Source organism: Lactuca saligna, chromosome 1, assembly GCF_052625555.1.
Source record: "Lactuca saligna cultivar CGN05327 chromosome 1, ASM5262555v1, whole genome shotgun sequence".
NCBI classification, from domain to species: Eukaryota; Viridiplantae; Streptophyta; class Magnoliopsida; order Asterales; family Asteraceae; genus Lactuca; species Lactuca saligna.
The window spans coordinates 189,992,619-190,010,538 of NC_136417.1; the positions used below are offsets into that span (position 1 = coordinate 189,992,619).

Below are 17,920 nucleotides of genomic sequence, written 5' to 3' on the forward strand. Positions count from 1 at the left end.
GAGTCCTAAAACCTTCATTGGTGTTTATTTACACGTAAAGTTGGAAACTTTACGTGTTAATCAGGCCCTAAGAACCCAGATCTTTGTATGGCATGAGCTGGTTTCAAGCAAAATCGAATATGTAGTATTTGCATGAGAAAGACTCGGCGAGTCGTTTATCGGACTCGGCTAGTCGAGTCGTGAGTCCCCGAGTTTTCCCCCTTTTCGTGTTTGCTGGGTGGAGTAGTGAGTCATGGGATGTGACTCAGTGGGTCGGAAGCCAGACTCACTGATGAAGGAACTTGGCGAGTCAATGCCCTGACTCGGCGAGTTCAAGGCAATCTTCTTACCTCAAGAACATACTCGGCGAGTTGTTCATACAACTCGACGAGTCTCAACATAGAATGTTCTTCGGATTAAGATGAACTCGACGAGTTGATCATACAACTCGGCGAGTAGGATGAAGGACTATTGGACATCGATTTAGAAGGAAAACTCGTCGAGTCAATGCCTAACTCGACGAGTAGAGACGGGGTTATGGTCAATCGAATGGATAGGGACTCGACGAGTTGGCGACCCAACTCGGCGAGTCGGGTCAACTGGAAGTTGACTTTGACTTTGACTCTTGGTTTGGATAGGGGTAAATGGTCATTTTACCCTGAGGTTGGTTAGCAGTATTTGACTGAGTGTTTGGTGGGAATTGCAGTCAGAGGATTTCCGGAGTAGCAGCAGCAGACAGACCGTTCCCACGCAGATCAGCAGCTACTACGAGATAAGTTACCTTCCAATAGCGGTGGGTCTAAGGCCACAATGTCGGCCCACCAGTAGGAGACGTATGATAGATGATTGTATTTGTGATATTATCTAGGTTTGCTACTACCTGATATGTTTTATGCTAGCATGATATGTTGTATGTGATAGTAGTAGAGTTCGGTTGTTAGACCCGAAGGGTAGTCAGACACCCTAAATACGTCTGACAGTATGTGATGATATGTTTACATGCTGGCTTGTTATGTTATATGCGATAGAGGCAGTAAGAGGGGACCAGTCCCCGAGTTCGGTTGATAGGATCGAATGGTAGTTCAAACACCCCAGATATGTCTGATAATATGTTATGTTATGATATATGTGATAGTAGCAGTAGGGGTGAAATAGTCCCCGAGGATCGGTTGTTAGGGCCGATGGGTAGTCAGCACCCCAGAATGGCTTGACATGGGTAGTCAGCACCCCAGAACGACTTGACATGGGTAGGTCGGCACCCCAAAATGGCCGTACCAGGTAAGTCGGGCACCCCAGAATTGCCTGACAGTATGTATGATTTGTGATTGTATGGTATGTGGTATGATGGGGGAACCCACTAAGCTTCGTGCTTACAGTTTTCAATTTTGGTTTCAGGTACCTCTTCTTCGAAGGGGAAGGAGCTGGCGCGGTAGCGGCACATCACACACACGCTTTGTATTCCGCACTACGAGATCTTCCTGGGGATTTGTACTCTGATATTGTTATGTTTTTATAAACTGGTTTCTAGATACGCACATCTTTTATGAAATGATATGATCGGTGGATGTTTTATTTCTAATGTTTTGCTAAGTATGTGTTTTAAAAATGAAATTTTTGGCTCGTATTTTTGGGACGTTACAGTTACCCAACATTTTTTTAACTTATTAATTTTTGAAAAAAATCAATAAATTAATTTTTAAAAAAATAATAAATTAGTTATTTTGAAAAAAAAAAAAAAAAAAAAAAAAAAAACAATTTAAGATTTGAAGAGAATAAATAGCCTTCCCTGAAATGGATATAGAAGACTAGAACTCTAGAAGTATAGAACGAGACTCTTAAACAACAGCCAAGTAGAGACATACGAAGTGGGTCCCATCTATCACATCAATAATCGGTGTTCCCAATGGCTTTCTCTGGAGGAGTTGTATTGCGAGCTATAAATTCACGAGAAAACAAACAAGCAATTGATCAACAACAATGGAGAAATCCAAGATCGGAAGAAGATTTGAAGGGAAAGTTGCGATTGTTACAGCTTCAACTCAAGGCATAGGTTTCGCTATTGCTCAACGGATCGGCTTAGAAGGCGGATCTGTCGTCATCTCCTCTCGCAGACAGGTTCTTCTTATTCTTCTTCCTCCTCCTCGATTTCAGTTATCTAGTTGTTTTGATATTTTACCTCCTTAATTTTGGGGTTCTATCAGAGAAATCGCACCTGTTGTACTTGAAATTATCTCGACAGGATTGTTTTTGTTTTTACTTCAGTTGAGACTTGAGTGCGGTTTGACTTAGAATTTCTATTATATTACTGTGAATTGGGATAAAAAGCTTAACTTTTATATTTCTGATACTTTTTCAAGGATTTTGATGATTGTCTCTTATGTACTACATGAATTTGCTAAAAGAAAGTATTACCTTTACGGATTAGCCATGCTAACTATCCTTCACTTGAACCATTTGATTTTCTGATTACGATTCTAATTATTTACGTATCAAAATCCACATCCAAACATCCCCTGATATCACATGAATTATGATTCATCACCTCAGATTAGGGATTGCTCATCATAGACTAGAGTATCGTATTGATTACCATGTTTGCACTTCTTATAGCTTATTGATTTGGGTATCAGTATCACTTTAAATTATTCTCTATTACTTTGATTTAGGTATCACTTTAAATTATGCTCTATTACTTTGATTTAGGTATAAAATGATTGGTTTGACTTTTGAAAGTGATTTTATATACAAAAATATTCAAATAGTGATTTACTTGATTTAGTCATCTCTTGAAATGTCCATGTTTATAATAGTTCTTGTTTCTCCTTAGAAAATGCAACTTTAAGGTTCCATGTCCTATTAAGATTTCTGTTTCTTAGTGTGAATTGGACATAATCCATTTCGTGTACTTGCTTATCTTAATTTTTATAAAGATTCAAATTGAGTTTAAAGATGAAATCATTTTTTTTAGAGAAACGTTGATGAGGCAGTGAAAAAGCTCAAGGCACAAGGAATTGAAGTGCTTGGATTGGTTTGCCATGTTTCTAATGCACAGCAGAGAAAGAATCTCATTGACCAGACTGTTCAGGTAAGGATCATCTTTGACCTTTATTCTTATATTTTTGTGTGTGTGTGTGTGTTTAGTTTCCCTTTTCAAGTTGATTATTTAGGTTTATGTAATGAGTAATCATACTAATGGTTTTGCAGAAATATGGTAAGATAGATGTGGTAGTGTCGAATGCAGCAGCTAATCCCTCAATTGATACCATTCTCAAAACTCAAGAAGCAGCCCTTGACAAACTTTGGGAAATCAATGTTAAAACATCTATATTACTTCTTAAGGTATAAATCTTCATATCAAAAATATTTTTCTAGGAACTAGGGCCAAAAAGGGTATCTTTGTCTTTTTATGACCCATTTCTCACGCATTACATAACAGTATAACAAAACACGTTGTACTGCATTTGAGTGGGACTCAGAGTCTGATGTCAATGGGACAAAGACTTTGCTCTCGATCTTTCTTTGTGTAAAAGACATGAATGCCCTCAGTATCATCAAATTGAGAAATATATATATATATATATATATATATATATATATATATATATATATATATATATATATATATATATATATATATTTTTGAACAGGATGCATCCCCTCACTTGAGAGAAGGTTCTTCGATTGTTTTCATTTCCTCAATCAGTGCTTTCCAACCTCCAGCTGGCTTGGCTATGTATGGTGTCACCAAGACAGCTCTTCTTGGCCTTACCAAGGTATCAACATACATACATACATACATACATCAAATGTTTCTTTCTCACTATAATTATTGTTTTTTTTTTTTTTAGGCTCTTGCAAATGAGATGGCCCCACATACTCGTGTGAACTGTGTAGCTCCGGGATTTGTTCCCACACACTTTGCTGAATATATTACCAGCAATGAAGCCATGGTAAGTCACTCAAACTTTGTAACCCTTTTGAAAGATTAATGTTTCTTTTTGACTAAATGGGCTTTATTGGGGATATGACAAAAAGTCATATATATAGATGAGTGTTTCTTTTTGACCTAATGCAAAAAGAACGACTTAATAGAGAAAGTCAGAAAAAAGAGGTTTTTTTTTCATAAAGTCCTAAACTGAAAAAGGAAAAAGGAAAAGAGAATTCTGATGACATGACATGACATGATATGGAATATATTTTGAGTGATTTCATGTTGTTAATGACAGAGAAAGAGCTTGGAAGAACAGACATTGCTGAAGAGGCTGGGGACGACGGAAGACATGGCGGCAGCCACCGCTTTCTTGGCGTCAGATGATGCTTCGTATATTACCGGTGAGACCATTGTGGTTGCTGGAGGAATGCCTTCCAGGTTATAAAAGTTTGGATAATAATAATAATAATAAAAGGTTTTGTTTTGTGTAGCCAAGTTGATGTTAAGATATTGGATTTGTGTTGCTATTAGTTTCTTATACTAACTTCTATCCTTACATTTTCTTTGAAACGATGCAACAAGTTTGACAAATCCATGTTTTTATAATTTGTTTCAACTCAAAACCTAAAATCCTCATAATAAACACTAAAGGGTTTGTGGACTTTAAGGGTTCAAGTCTTGTCTTGGGACAAATGTGTAGATTAAGGGTTTGTGAGTTAATTTTGATTTAAATTAATGGACACATTTGTTTACAAAAAATAGTAAACATACTTTACAATCTATTTTATTTTTTCACATGTGGTAAAAAAAGGAACTTGCATTTTGATCATCTATAGCAACGTGCTTATATTGTTTTACTAATAGTACCAAAATATGTAGCTGCGCTGTACTTATATTTTCTTTTAAACATTTTGACAAAATTCTTATAGTTCCTTATATATATATATATATATATATATATATATATATATATATATATATATATATATATATATATTCGTGTCGGTGACAAAATGCAAGTGTATTGCTACTGTTAGTAAGGAATATAAATAATATAGGTATGTTGCTATTCTAGATAAAACTAAAGTAAATTGCTATTATTAGTAAAGAAAGGTAAACATGATGCTACTATGGATAAAAAGAAATAGATATTTGTCTGCTTTGCGAGCTTATAAATCGTAAATACTGGCATATACGAATTTAACTACAAGTGTTAGCATTTTAGGATACAGATACGACACTAAATGTTGATTCAACATTGATGCTTTCACAATAATTATTAGAATCACAAAGCCAGTTTCAACAATATATAATGTTCGTAATTGTAAATCTTGAAAATACTACTTGAGAAATTCAAAAAGCCAAAATGCATCTCTCATTTACATAAAGATCATACCTAGAAAGAGAAAGTGTACGATGAGAGAGTCTATTTGACAAGAATCATTGTCCATGAACATAAATTTAGATGGTATATGATAACATCTAGATGGGCACACATTTTTTATGGTTTAGGACACATATTGGCGAGAAGAGTGGTGGAAACAAATATATCTTGTATTGAAATTTACATTGATTTTACCGGTTGCAACATTTATCATGAAGAGACTAAAAATAAAAAATAGCTATGTAACGTTTTGTTTATATTTATTTAATTACAAAAGATTTAATAGAATAATTATAATTATAATAATAATATAAAAATAATGACAATACATTAAAGACAAAATTGCAAAAATGGTTCCTGTGCTATGCATTTTTTTGGGGTTTTAGTCCAAACCGCAACTTTTTTGGATTAGTGGTCCTTTTGAACTAGTTTTGTTGCGGATTTGGTCTCTTGGTAAAATGAAATGACTGTAATACCCTTAGGATTTTTTTTTTATTTTTTCTATTTAATTTAAATAAAAAAGAAAGTAATTAATTAATTTGGGCCTCTCTCTCTTTATATATATATATATATATATATATATATATATATATATATATATATATATATATATATATATATATATATATATATATATATATTACCAGCCACACCTTTCAGTGAAGCTACCACCAAACACCATCATCGATTTCTATTATTCATCTTCTTCCCCTCTCACCAAATATCATATCCAGATCTGATGAACACCCAAAACAAAAATTGTATCCAGATCTGATGAACCCAAAGCAAAAATCGTATCAATTTTGATTTTATGTACTTAGATGCACACAAAGTTTGGATAACAATATGTCTCGAACTAACAGACCGAATATGGGAAAATAGAGACTGGATTAGAGAAAATCACAAGAGATAAGATCCATAGGAAATCTGGTCTACTTTGTAGGGCCACTGCAATCAACTCAATCAAAGTTATATGGTTCAGGATTTATGGCTTGAACATTAAACAATGGTTGAAACAGGAGTTGTCACGTTTTTCTTTTGGATTATGCCATGAATGCATTTGAGTCTTAGGAGGTCTTTTGAACTTGTTTAATCAACACTATAGGCTACCGAAAACGTTGTCGAAATCATCCTCGTAATGCCTTAATAATTAATAAATGTCTTAATACACATATAGCTATCAAAATCCATGTAATCACACATGTATGTAAATGTGCAAAGGTAGGTACCTTGGACACATAATTTCTTGCGGTCGAACCTATGATTAGGGAATCCTTTTAGAGATTAATACATTCATAACCTAATGGGTAAATCTCTCACTTAAAAGCATGATGAGTTTTCAAGGAAAACCACTTGTGGGTGAAGGTTACAACTTAGACACCATATGAACACTTTTATTAAAAGTCAACATATAATAAATTGTTTATAATTTACTTTTCCGAAAAATAATGCAAATTCAACCAATAAAACAATCTTAAAAATCAAATAGGGTATTTATATGGAAAAATTAGGTGTCTTTTTAGCCAACCTCATCATTAGAGTGTATACTTTATATCGTTGAAAAAATGTAAGAGTATATTATAATAATATCTAAAAATCTTACTAAAAGAATGGGAATAAAAGAGGTAAATCAGTTCATGAACATACTATTGTATCGGTAAAGAACTAAAATAAATACTCTATAAGTATTATTAAGTAAGGTTTATGTGAAACCAGTAATGATTATTATAACTATGTGTAGAGAGCGTTGCTACTTCATAGTCAACATTCCAGTAGAGATTTCAGTTTCTCTTCAGATCAAGTGAGTTTCACTTTCTATACATGATGTCATGTGCTTTCAGTTATATCAGTATTATGTGATTATGTGTATGCTTAGTATGTTAGATGTAAGATAATGGTTGGTCCATATAATTTCCATAAAAGATTATAGTTGGGCCTATAACACTTCCACTTGATGTAAGACTATATTTGGGTCTATAACATTCCTAGCAAGACTATACATGATTAATCTATAGTATTTCTAGTTTGATGTAAGACTATACGTGTGGCTATAGCATTCACATGTATATAAAATTATGTGTCTCATTACATGTAGTAGATTGTGTAGTTAATGTGTGTTTACTAAGCGTTTTCGCTTACCTGTTGTTTATTAATATTTTTCAGAAATTAAAAAAACCAGCTTGACTGTATCACGCTCGACAAGATTTTATATGACTGTTATGACTATAAACATAAAGTCACTCAAACTTTGTAACCCTTTTGAAAGAGTAATGTTTCTTTTTGACTTAATAGAGAAAGTTAGAGAAAAGAGGCTTTCTTCGTAAACATAAAGTCCTAAACTGAAAAAGGAAAAAGGAAAAGAACATTCATTGTGTAGGCTAGTTGTTGATGGCATGAATTTCATGTTGTTGATGACAGAGAAAGAGCTTAGAAGAATAGACATTGCTGAAGAGGTTGGGGACGACGGAAGACATGGTGGCAGCCACCGCTTTCTTGGCGTCTGATGATGCTTCGTATATTACCGGTGAGACCATTGTGGTTGTTGGAGGAATGCCTTCCAGGTTATAAAAGTTTGGATAATAATGATAATAATAATAAAGGTTTTTTTTGTGTAGCCAAGTTGATGTTAAGATATTGGATTTGTGTTGCTATGAGTTTCTTATACTAACTTCTATCCTTAGATTTTCTTTGAAACGATGCAACAAGTTTGACAAATCCATGTTTTTATAATTTGTTTCGATTCAAAACCTAAAATCCTCATAATAAACACTAAAGGGTTTGTGGTCTAGCTTGTATGTATCAGGAGTTATTAGAAACGTGTCTATCAACAAATACGTACATTGAGGGTTTAAGTCGTGTCTTGGGACAAATGTGTAGGTTAAGAGGTTTGTGAGTTAGTTTAAAAAAACACACAAATATTTTTTTTTTAAAATTAATGGACACATTTGTTTACAAGAAATAGTAAACATATTTTACAATGGATTTTATTTTTTAACATGTAATAAAAAAGGGAACTTGCATTTTGATCATCTATAGCAACGTGCTTATATTGTTTTACTAATAGTACCAAAATATGTAGCTGCACTCTACTTATATTTTCCTTTAAACATGTTGACAAAATACTTATAGTTCCTTACCTGTATATATTTTGTTACTGAGAAGAAAAATATGTAAAAAAATAAATAAAAAATAGAGCACACTCTTCGAGTGGCGGTGGCAAAATGTAAGTGTATTGCTACTGTTAGTAAGGAATATAAATAATATAGGTATGTTGTTATTCTAGATAAAACTAAAGTAAATTGCTATTATTAGTAAAAAAAAGGTAAACATGATGCTACTATGGATAAAAAGAAATACATATTTGTCTGCTTTGCGAGCTTGTAAATCGTAAATACTGGCATATACGAATCTGACTACAAGTATCGAGCATTTTAGGATACAAATACGACACTAAATGTTCATTCAACATTGATGCTTTCACAATAATTATAAGAATCACAAAGTCAGTTTCAACAATATATAACGTTGTAATTGTAAGTCTTGAAGATACTACTTGAGAAATTCAAAAAGCCAAAATGCATCTCTCATTTACATAAAGATCATACCTATAACGAGCAAGTGTACGATGAGAGAGTCTATTTGACAAGAACCATTGACCATGAAAATAAATTTAGATAGTATATGATAACATCTAGATGGACACACATTTTTTATGGTTTAGGACACATATTGGCGAGAATAGTGGTCGAAACAAATATCCAATGGTATATCTTCTATTGAAATTTACATTGATTTTACCTGTTGCAGCGTTCATCATGAAGGGACTAAAAATCAAAATAGCTATGTAACGTTTTGTTTATATTTAATTAATTACAAAAGATTTAATAGAGTAATAATAATTATAATAATAAAAAAATAATGACATTACATTAAAAAATCAAAATAGTCTTGGAGGGACTAAAAAAGAGATTTGGAAACATTAAATGTAAATAATCTTATTTGAGAGACCAATGATGTCATTATGGATAATATAAGGGATCAAAGATGTAAACTATGAGTTTAACCCCATAGTCGACCATAGGGATGAGCATCAGAATTGGAGTTGTCCCTTTTTTTCTTTTGGATTATGCCATGAATGCATTTGAGTCTTAGGAGGTCTTTTGAACCTGTTTAATGCCTTAATAATTAATAAATGTCTTTATGAAAGATCGTCGCATATAGCTATCAAAACCCATGTAATCACATATGTATGTAAATGTGCAAAGGTAGGTACCTTGTACACATAATTTCGTGCGGTCAAACCTATGATTAGGGAATCTTTCTAGATATTAATACATTCATAACCTAATGGGTAAATCTCTCACTTAAAAGCATGATGAGTTGTCAAGGAAAACCACTTGTGGGTTACAAATTAAACACCCTATTAACACTTTTATGAAAACTCAACCTATAATAAATTGTTTATAATTACTTTTCCGAAAAACAATGCAAATTCAACCAATAAAACAATCTTAAAAATCAAATAGGGTGTCTATAATAGGGTGTCTTTTTAGTCAACCCCATCATTAGAGTGTATACTTTATATCCATGAAAAATGTAAGAGTATATTATAATAATATCTAAAAATCTTACTAAAAGAATGGGAATAAAAGGGGTAAATCAATTCATGAACAGACTATTGTATCGGTAAAGAACTAAAATAAATACTCTATAAGTATTATTAAGTAAGGTTTATGTGAAACCAGTAGTGATTATTAGAACTATGTGTAGAGAGCGTTGCTACTTCATAGTCAACATTCCAGTAGAGATTTCAGTTTCTCTTCGGATCAAGTAAGTTTCACTTTCTATACATGATTTCATGTGCTTTCATTTGTATGTAATTATGTGTATGCTTAGTATGTTAGATGTAAGACAATGGTTGGTCCATATAATTTCCATAAAAGATTATAGTTGGGCCTATAACACTTTTATGTAAGACTATATTTGGATCTATAACATTCCTAGCAAGACTATACATGATTAATCTATAGTATTTCTAGTTTGATGTAAGACTATACTTGTGGCTATAGCATTCACATGTATATAAAATTACTAGGTGAATGTCCGCGCGTTGCATGGGATATAAAAAAATATTTTATATTAAAAATAACTAAATCATTGTTATTAACAGTTAAATAATAATTTCATAAAAAATATAAAAAATGAATTTTTGCATTGTTATTATGTTGAACTATATTATAAGAGATAAGGTTGAAACTTGAAGTAGTTTTACATATACAAAGTTATATGATTAAAATAGAAAAAATTAATTTTTAAAAATAAATAAATCGTTATTGCTATCTATTAAATAATAATTTCATATTAAATTAATACGTTTATATTAAATATTATAATGATGTAGAAAATACGATAATAGAGACATCTTTTTATGTATCTTAAATTTTATCATTCTGTACAACATATGATAATAGAGAAAACTTTTTATCTTAAATAGTAAAAAAAATGTTTTGTATTATAAATATTACCATAATTATATGGAACATGACGTCTTTTATAAGGTTTAAACTTTAAATTGTATTACATACAGAGTTGTAAAACTTGGCTAACACAACCAAATACTCAGCATGTTACTTAAACTCGGCCTTCAATGGAAGTGAGTTTTCCTAACTCAACCAGAAGACACTCGGATCCTTATTAAACTCGATCCAAATTTAAAAAATACGGTCCAAAATCATTTTCGAATTTCGGAAATTTAATTGGTTACTTGTTGACAAAGACAATCTCACCAAAGAATACATTCAACATCCTACAAAGTTAGATGCAAGGAAGATCTCATGGCTTAGTCCTTTTCAAATATTTCCCAACCTTTCTTATTTATAGAGGAGAATACATTCTCTTGTTTACTCTCACGATCAATGTGGGATGAAGATATTTTAATTAAACTCATTTCTTTATTTGGTAATAGTTTCATTTTGTTAAATAAAATATTAAATAATAAAAATAAAACTTTATCCAGAAAATTTATTGTTCAATAGTTCTAATTTTCAATTATCTCGTAAGTTGCTATAAAAAATTAAGTTTTTATTGAATAACTTTTTGTTAAATCCTAAAATCATAAATTCAGTTAGGTACTTAATATAGAAAGTTTGTTTATATGTATTTTCATGATTCAAAATGTCATTATAAAATGAATTCATTTATAAAATATAATCGAGTATATATTTCGTGGTTTTGAATCAAAGTGATTTTTCAAATAATTATAATTTATTTAGGTAGATTTTTTTATATTTATATAACATCATGTAACTTATAATATTATTATAAACAATTTGAATAATCATGAGAGTTTCAAATGTATGTGATGAAAGGAAAATGTTTCATTTATCGGTCCAAATTAATCAAATTCGGACCGATTCAGCTTAATATACTAAATTACAAAACGTTTTTTCTAATAAACCCGGTTTGTATATATTTTTTGTTTTTGAATCAAATTTATTTTTCAAACGATTATAATTTTATGTTTAGGTAATATATTTATAATATTATTAGAAACAATTTGTAAAATCATATGAGTTTCAAATGTATGTGCTGAAAGGAAAATGCTTCCTTTATTGGTCCAAATTGATCAAACTCAGACCAATTCAACTCAATATACCAAACTACATAACGATTTTTCAACCGAAACTCTGTTTGAACCTAAAAAAAATCTTCTTCAAAACCATTTTCGGGATTCTAAAACTTAAATGGACAATTGTCAATAAAGACAATCTCACCAAAGAATACCCTCAACACCCTAAAAAGGTAGGCATAAGGAAGTTCTCATGGTTTGGTCTCTTTGAAACATTTCACAATCTTTCCTATTTATAGAAGAGGAAACGCTCTCTTGTTTAATAGCACCATCGATGTGGGATGAAGACATTGTAATAAAACACACTTTCTTGTTTATAAAACATTTTTCAACTTATTTAGTAAAACACCATTTCTCTTGTTTACCCTTTCTTTATGTTCAATAGTTCAATTTTTCTGTAATCTCGTAAGTTGCTATCCAAAAAAGTAAGTTTTAATTGAATAACTTTTTGTTTAATTCTAAAATCATAAATTCAGTTAGGTATTTAATATAAAAAGTTTGTTTATACGTATTTTCAAGATTCAAATGTTCATTATAAAAAGAATTCATTTATAAAATATAATTTGCGTATATATTTCATGCTTTTGATCAAATCGAATTTTCAAACAATTATAATTTTATGTTTAGGTAGATGTTTTTTTTTTTAATATTTATATAACATTATGTAACTTTTTTAAAATATTATTGGCAATAATTTGAAAAATCATGGGAGTTTCAAATGTATGTAGTGAAAGGAAAATGCTTCTTTTATAGTCCAAATAGATCAAACTCGGACTGATTCAACTAAATATACCAAACTACATTTTTTTTCTAGTTAAACCCGGTTTGTATATATTTCGTGCTTTTAAATCAAAGTGATTTTTCAAACAGTTATAATTTTAGGTTTAGGTAAATGCTTTTTTATATTTATATAAAATTATGTAACTTATTTATAATATTTTTAGAAATAATTTGAAAAATCATGAGAGTTTCAAATATTTGTTGTGAAAGGAAAATGATTCATTTATCGGTACAAATTGATCCAAATCCGGTTCAACTCAATATACCCAACTACATAATTCTTTTTCTAATTGCAACACGGTTTAAACCTGAAAAAATACGGTTCAAAACCATTTTTGGAATTCTAAAAGTTAACTGGACACTTGCGAGTATAGACAATCTCACCAAATAATACCTTTAAAATCCTACAAAGGTAGGCATGAGGAAGTTCTCATAGTTTGGTCCCTTTGAAACATTTCACAACATTTCCTATTTATAGAAGAGGAAACATTCTCTTGTTTACTCGTACCATCGATGTGGGATGAAAACATTGTAATAAAACACTTTTTCTTGTTTATAGAACATTATTTAACTTATTTATAATATTATTGTAAAAAATTGAAAAGTCATGAGAGTTTCAAATGAATGTGGTGAAAGGAAATTAAAAAAGAGTGTTTCAAATGCGTGAGATTCAAGAAAAAATGCTAGCTTTATAAGTATGTATGATGTGTCTCGTTACATGTAGTAGATTGTGTAGTTAATGTGTGCTTACTAAGTGTTTTCACTTCCATGTTTATTAATATTTCTCAGAAATTAAAAAAACCAGCTTAACTGTATCACATTTAACAAGATTTTCTATAACTCTTATGACTATAAGATTTTCTATAACTCTTATAACTATAAGACTTAACTGTATCACACTTAACAAGATTTTCTATAACTCTTATGACTATAAGATTTTCTATAACTCTTATGACTATAAGACTTCTGTTTTCATATTTGAATGATGTTTTGAAATTATTGATATTATGATTATTCAAAAGATTTATTCAACATTGACATTTGACTTAAGTTATAAAGAAAGATTTTCAAGGTTTTATTGAAAAAATATTTAAGTTATTTATGTTTGAAAAAAATTAGGATGTACCTGTCATTATAAAAATAAAAAAACGACATTTAAATTATTTATATATAAATCATTTTTAACAAAACATCATTTGAATCATTTTTAAATTATTTATATTTAAATAATTTTAAAAATTGATATTTAAACTACTTATATTTAAATATTTTAAATATAAATTATTTAATATTTCTGCTATTTTTCTCAAATATATAGTTATAAAAATAAAAAACAAAAGCAATAATACATTCATCATTGTGTTTAATAAGTATATGACATGTTTGTCGTTTTGATGACTTAAAAAAAATACTTTCTAAATATATTTTTCTATAAAAATATTATTTTGTATATTTACTATATTTGATTAATCAGTAAAACATCATAAAGATTAAATATATAATATAAGTAATGGGGAGTAAACGGAAATGTTATCAAGCTGGTATTGAGTGGTTATGAAATAGTAACAAGTAATGAAAAACTTCAATGAAGATGCTTTTAATTAATACAACGATTGAGTATGATGTATACATCAAATTTTAATATGCAAAAACAATAATGTATCCCTTTTTTGTAAAAGGTATAACATTTATCAACAAGCATACATGATGCAACCTAAACTTATACGTATACATATTGTTAAGTTTTTTTAAAAAAAAAATTACAAATATAATGTGGTTATATAATTTTAAGCATCTATATAGGGATGTATACAAGTGAAAAGTCAATGATAGTCAAATCTTCAGGCAGAACTTTCACTTTGTAGACGGGATATGATCCATGACTCCATGTGTTGAAGCTCCTCATCACTTATTGAATGGCCAAGATCAGGATATACCTGTTGTTTAATGGTTATGCATAAAAATTTAAGACTATTTATATAATACCTATAAAATGCCCTTCAACAATATTATCAAGAAAAAGAATCTTGCAGAAACAAAATCAAGAACATCTACACCCTCATCATGAGCAAATAGATGTTTTAACTTTTAACTGTGTATGTTCCAAAAAGGGAAATCTTGTCATCCTCATGATCGACTTCCCAAAAAGGAAGTAGTGCAATTTTCAGATGCACATTATATTATTATTATTATTATGATCATTATTGTTATTATTATTATTATTGTTATTCTCAGAGTGAGCATATATATATATATATATATATATATATATATATATATATATATATATATATATATATATATATATATATATATATATATATATATATATATATATATATATATATATAGTACCTTAAACTCACAGTTTATGCCAGCTCGTTGAAGGAATGGTGGGCCCGCTTGTCCAGCTTCAAACAACACTGTCATGTCAGCCATACCATGAGACCACAATATCGGAGTCTACACATAAAACCAAAGAACTAATAACTAAGTTTGTTACTAATTAGTTATTATATGGAAATCTAAGAAGCAAGTCACAGTTTCTTTAATTTGTCCTAAGCTGAAGCGAAGATGCATTCTTTTACGTATGTGTGTTAACTCATATTAATGAAAAAATATCAAACATATATTATTATATGCATACCCTTTTTGCCTCCGGTGTGATCTGTTGTATTAAACAAGTATTTGAACTGAAAGGAACCCATCCGCTCAAGACTACACCCCCACCAAGAGTTTTTGGATATAAAACAACACTACCCAAGGTCAACGCACCTGCAACGTTCGTAATTAACATGTTTGTATCATTTTATTTATAAGGATTTACACACACAGAAACCACACACTTTTATGTGCATGTGTGTGTGTGTGTGTGTGTGAGAGAGAGAGAGAGAGAGAGAGAGAGAGAGAGAGAAAGAGACCTCCTTGACTCAATCCGCAAATAAACACATTCTTAGGGTCAACTCCAGTAGCTATCTCCTTGTCAATCACTGAATGCACATTTTGAACTGCTTTAAGCAAGGAACTTTCATCCCTAAGGGAATTCTGTACATTTCATAGGCTAAAATTACCTATTTGTCCATCATCATAGCATTTCAGCAAATTAATAAACCGATGCTAACGATTTGGTCAAACATTTCATAGTTAATTTCCTTATGAAAAGAAGCCAGCCCAAAATCAATTTTCATTTCCATTTATTTTGTTTACACTTATATACAAAAATTTCGCTTATATATTTTAATTATCATCATCATATCCAACTATAAAATATAAGTATCAACATTAGTTACCTAAAAAACAGCTTTCCCTAGATTATAACGAAATTAACTTACAGCTGTTATTGGCATCTCCTGAATGTCAAACCATGAAGGCATCACAAAACCACCTGCAAAGATTGGATGTAAGATATCACATGACAAATACATATTAGCAATTTAGTATAAAAATAATTTAATAAATCATTTTGATACAACTTCACACGTTCATGCCTATGATTTAGCTAATTGGCTTATCCACTTTTTTAAACACAAATTCTACCTCTCATAAGAAATCACTACCAAATTGAAAGATGATAAACAGATAATATGATCAGGAACTATCAGAAACAAGAAATTATAATTTGGGATTTACAATGAGAGCAAGAAAAACGATCGAAAGCCTAAATCAGACAAATATGGATAAGATGCACATATGATCAATAAACGAAAAGCAACAAATCAAAGGATGATGGGTTCATTGGGACATACGGTTACAGGTAACAGGTTGAGGTGGAGCAGAAGGGAAAGACCAACGAGTGTTAGCGAAGTGAGGCGAAGTGAAGAAGGTCTTGATGATGGGTTCATTGGCTGGACCAGAGTCACCTAGACCATGTAGCCATAAGATGAAACTTCGAGACGCCATTGATTGATTGAGAAGGAGAAATATTAAACAAGACTATTAATTGTGCAAACGATGATGGACAACTGGTTTTAACTTATAATGGGAGTTGACTTGACTATAAAAATATGGACTTTTGCAGTTTTCTTCGATCAGTTTTCGACCCTCCAAACTAACGCCTTTGATTCTTGATACCGACTTCTTCAATAGCATAATTCAATAACATAATGCTCCTACAAAATTGCAAAAATGATCAACGAGGTTTGTTTAAAATTTTCGTTTTTTGTTAAAAAAATAAAAATAAATAAATAAATGGACTAGCATTATTGGCATTAGCATTATATTTTAATTTTAATACGTACTCTTTAGTAAGTGTTTGAGAATGTTAGTCTAAAAATGTTTTGGTTGTTTGAAATGACTTTTCAAACGGTTTTTTTATAGGCAAAACATGAGAGTTTCAAAAAAACCACAAAGGACTTGGTTCGGAGTGTTTTTTAATCTCAAAATTGTTTTAGGGAAAAATCTTTATTGACTTATAACTTTTTGGAAAATAAGTTTTTAAAAATTATTTGGATTAGTTTTTATAGTGGAAAAAACGAAAATGTCAATAAGTTTGATTTTAAAAAATGTTTGACTTAGGGGCAAAATAACCAAAAAGGATCATTATTAGGGTAGTTAATAGGATATATTTGTAATTTTCTACTTTTAAGATTAAAAAGCACTCCCAAACACTTTTGAGGTGCCAAATTCTACACAATAGTTTCAAGGTTTCAATTCTTAATATTCCTATTATTCTATAATTGACATCTCACGTGAGCTTTGAGGTGGGTTGGTGTAGGGGATAATAATTTATGAGGGTAATAACGTTTCTCATTTGTCCATATTAGGTTCCTAACATATTTTTTGTATGTATTACACCATTAGGGGTGTTTGGTACAGGGAAATAAAAGCAGAGAAAATGAATTAATTACTTTTCCCTTGTTTGGTTATTAAAAAAAACAAGGAATTGAGAAATAAACCAATTCATTTTCCATCAAAATAATTCTTTATTTTTAAAAGAGAAAAAGGGAGAAAAAGAAGTTAGACGTGGGTCGAGAATGTCAAAGAAAAAAAAGCGGAGAATTCATAGTCCCCCCCCCCCCCCCATTCGATCCAAGTCACATTCAATTTGCGAATTTTTTCAAACAATCGGTACCGGATATCATGGAATCGGCCCACGATCACAAGAAATTATCGTTTGCCCTACATATGCCTTACTCCTCTGTGTTGTTCGAAACTTGGAATTCACGACTTCAGTTTTCTTTGTAGCAACATTGGTTGATTTTGGCATCATCGATCATCT

The 17,920-nt window shown here is 30.6% G+C and overlaps 2 protein-coding genes across 3 annotated transcripts; one reads left to right on the plus strand and one right to left on the minus strand.

Moving 5' to 3' along the window:
* The first annotated feature begins 1,872 nt into the window (after positions 1 to 1,872).
* LOC145046956 (tropinone reductase-like 3) lies at positions 1,873 to 4,501 on the plus strand. The gene is made up of 6 exons (XM_078995216.1): positions 1,873 to 2,094; positions 2,948 to 3,064; positions 3,184 to 3,318; positions 3,627 to 3,752; positions 3,828 to 3,929; positions 4,206 to 4,501. Exons 1-6 carry the CDS (start codon positions 1,957 to 1,959, stop codon positions 4,353 to 4,355), a joined length of 768 nt encoding a protein of 255 aa, XP_078851342.1. The 5' UTR covers positions 1,873 to 1,956; the 3' UTR covers positions 4,356 to 4,501.
* Positions 4,502 to 14,407: 9,906 nt separating this feature from the next.
* LOC145046972 (putative carboxylesterase SOBER1-like) lies at positions 14,408 to 16,727 on the minus strand. Of its 2 annotated transcripts, none has more exons than XM_078995234.1 (6): positions 16,449 to 16,727; positions 16,035 to 16,087; positions 15,624 to 15,747; positions 15,350 to 15,477; positions 15,069 to 15,165; positions 14,408 to 14,639 (listed from the first exon to the last, which is right to left on the minus strand). In XM_078995234.1, the coding sequence occupies exons 1-6, from the start codon at positions 16,600 to 16,602 to the stop codon at positions 14,629 to 14,631; spliced, it is 567 nt and encodes a 188-aa protein (XP_078851360.1). In that variant the 5' UTR covers positions 16,603 to 16,727; the 3' UTR covers positions 14,408 to 14,628. The 2 variants fall into 2 exon arrangements, with proteins under 2 accessions (XP_078851360.1, XP_078851356.1); XM_078995230.1 differs by having other exon boundaries at positions 15,058 to 15,165.
* Between the last annotated feature and the right edge of the window lie 1,193 nt (positions 16,728 to 17,920).

Excerpts from the sequence above, each read along its gene's own strand:
- LOC145046956 (XM_078995216.1), top strand. The coding sequence starts at position 1,957 with ATGGAGAAATCCAAGATCGGAAGAAGATTTGAAGGGAAAGTTGCGATT. Across the intron at positions 3,065-3,183 it reads TCATTGACCAGACTGTTCAG|AAATATGGTAAGATAGATGT; the intron begins GTAAGGATCATC and ends ATGGTTTTGCAG. Across the intron at positions 3,753-3,827 it reads CTCTTCTTGGCCTTACCAAG|GCTCTTGCAAATGAGATGGC; the intron begins GTATCAACATAC and ends TTTTTTTTTTAG.
- LOC145046972 (XM_078995230.1), bottom strand. The coding sequence starts at position 16,602 with ATGGCGTCTCGAAGTTTCATCTTATGGCTACATGGTCTAGGTGACTCT. Across the intron at positions 16,088-16,448 it reads TCAACCTGTTACCTGTAACC|GTGGTTTTGTGATGCCTTCA; the intron begins GTATGTCCCAAT and ends CAATCTTTGCAG. Across the intron at positions 15,166-15,349 it reads TCACACCGGAGGCAAAAAGG|ACTCCGATATTGTGGTCTCA; the intron begins GTATGCATATAA and ends TTTTATGTGTAG.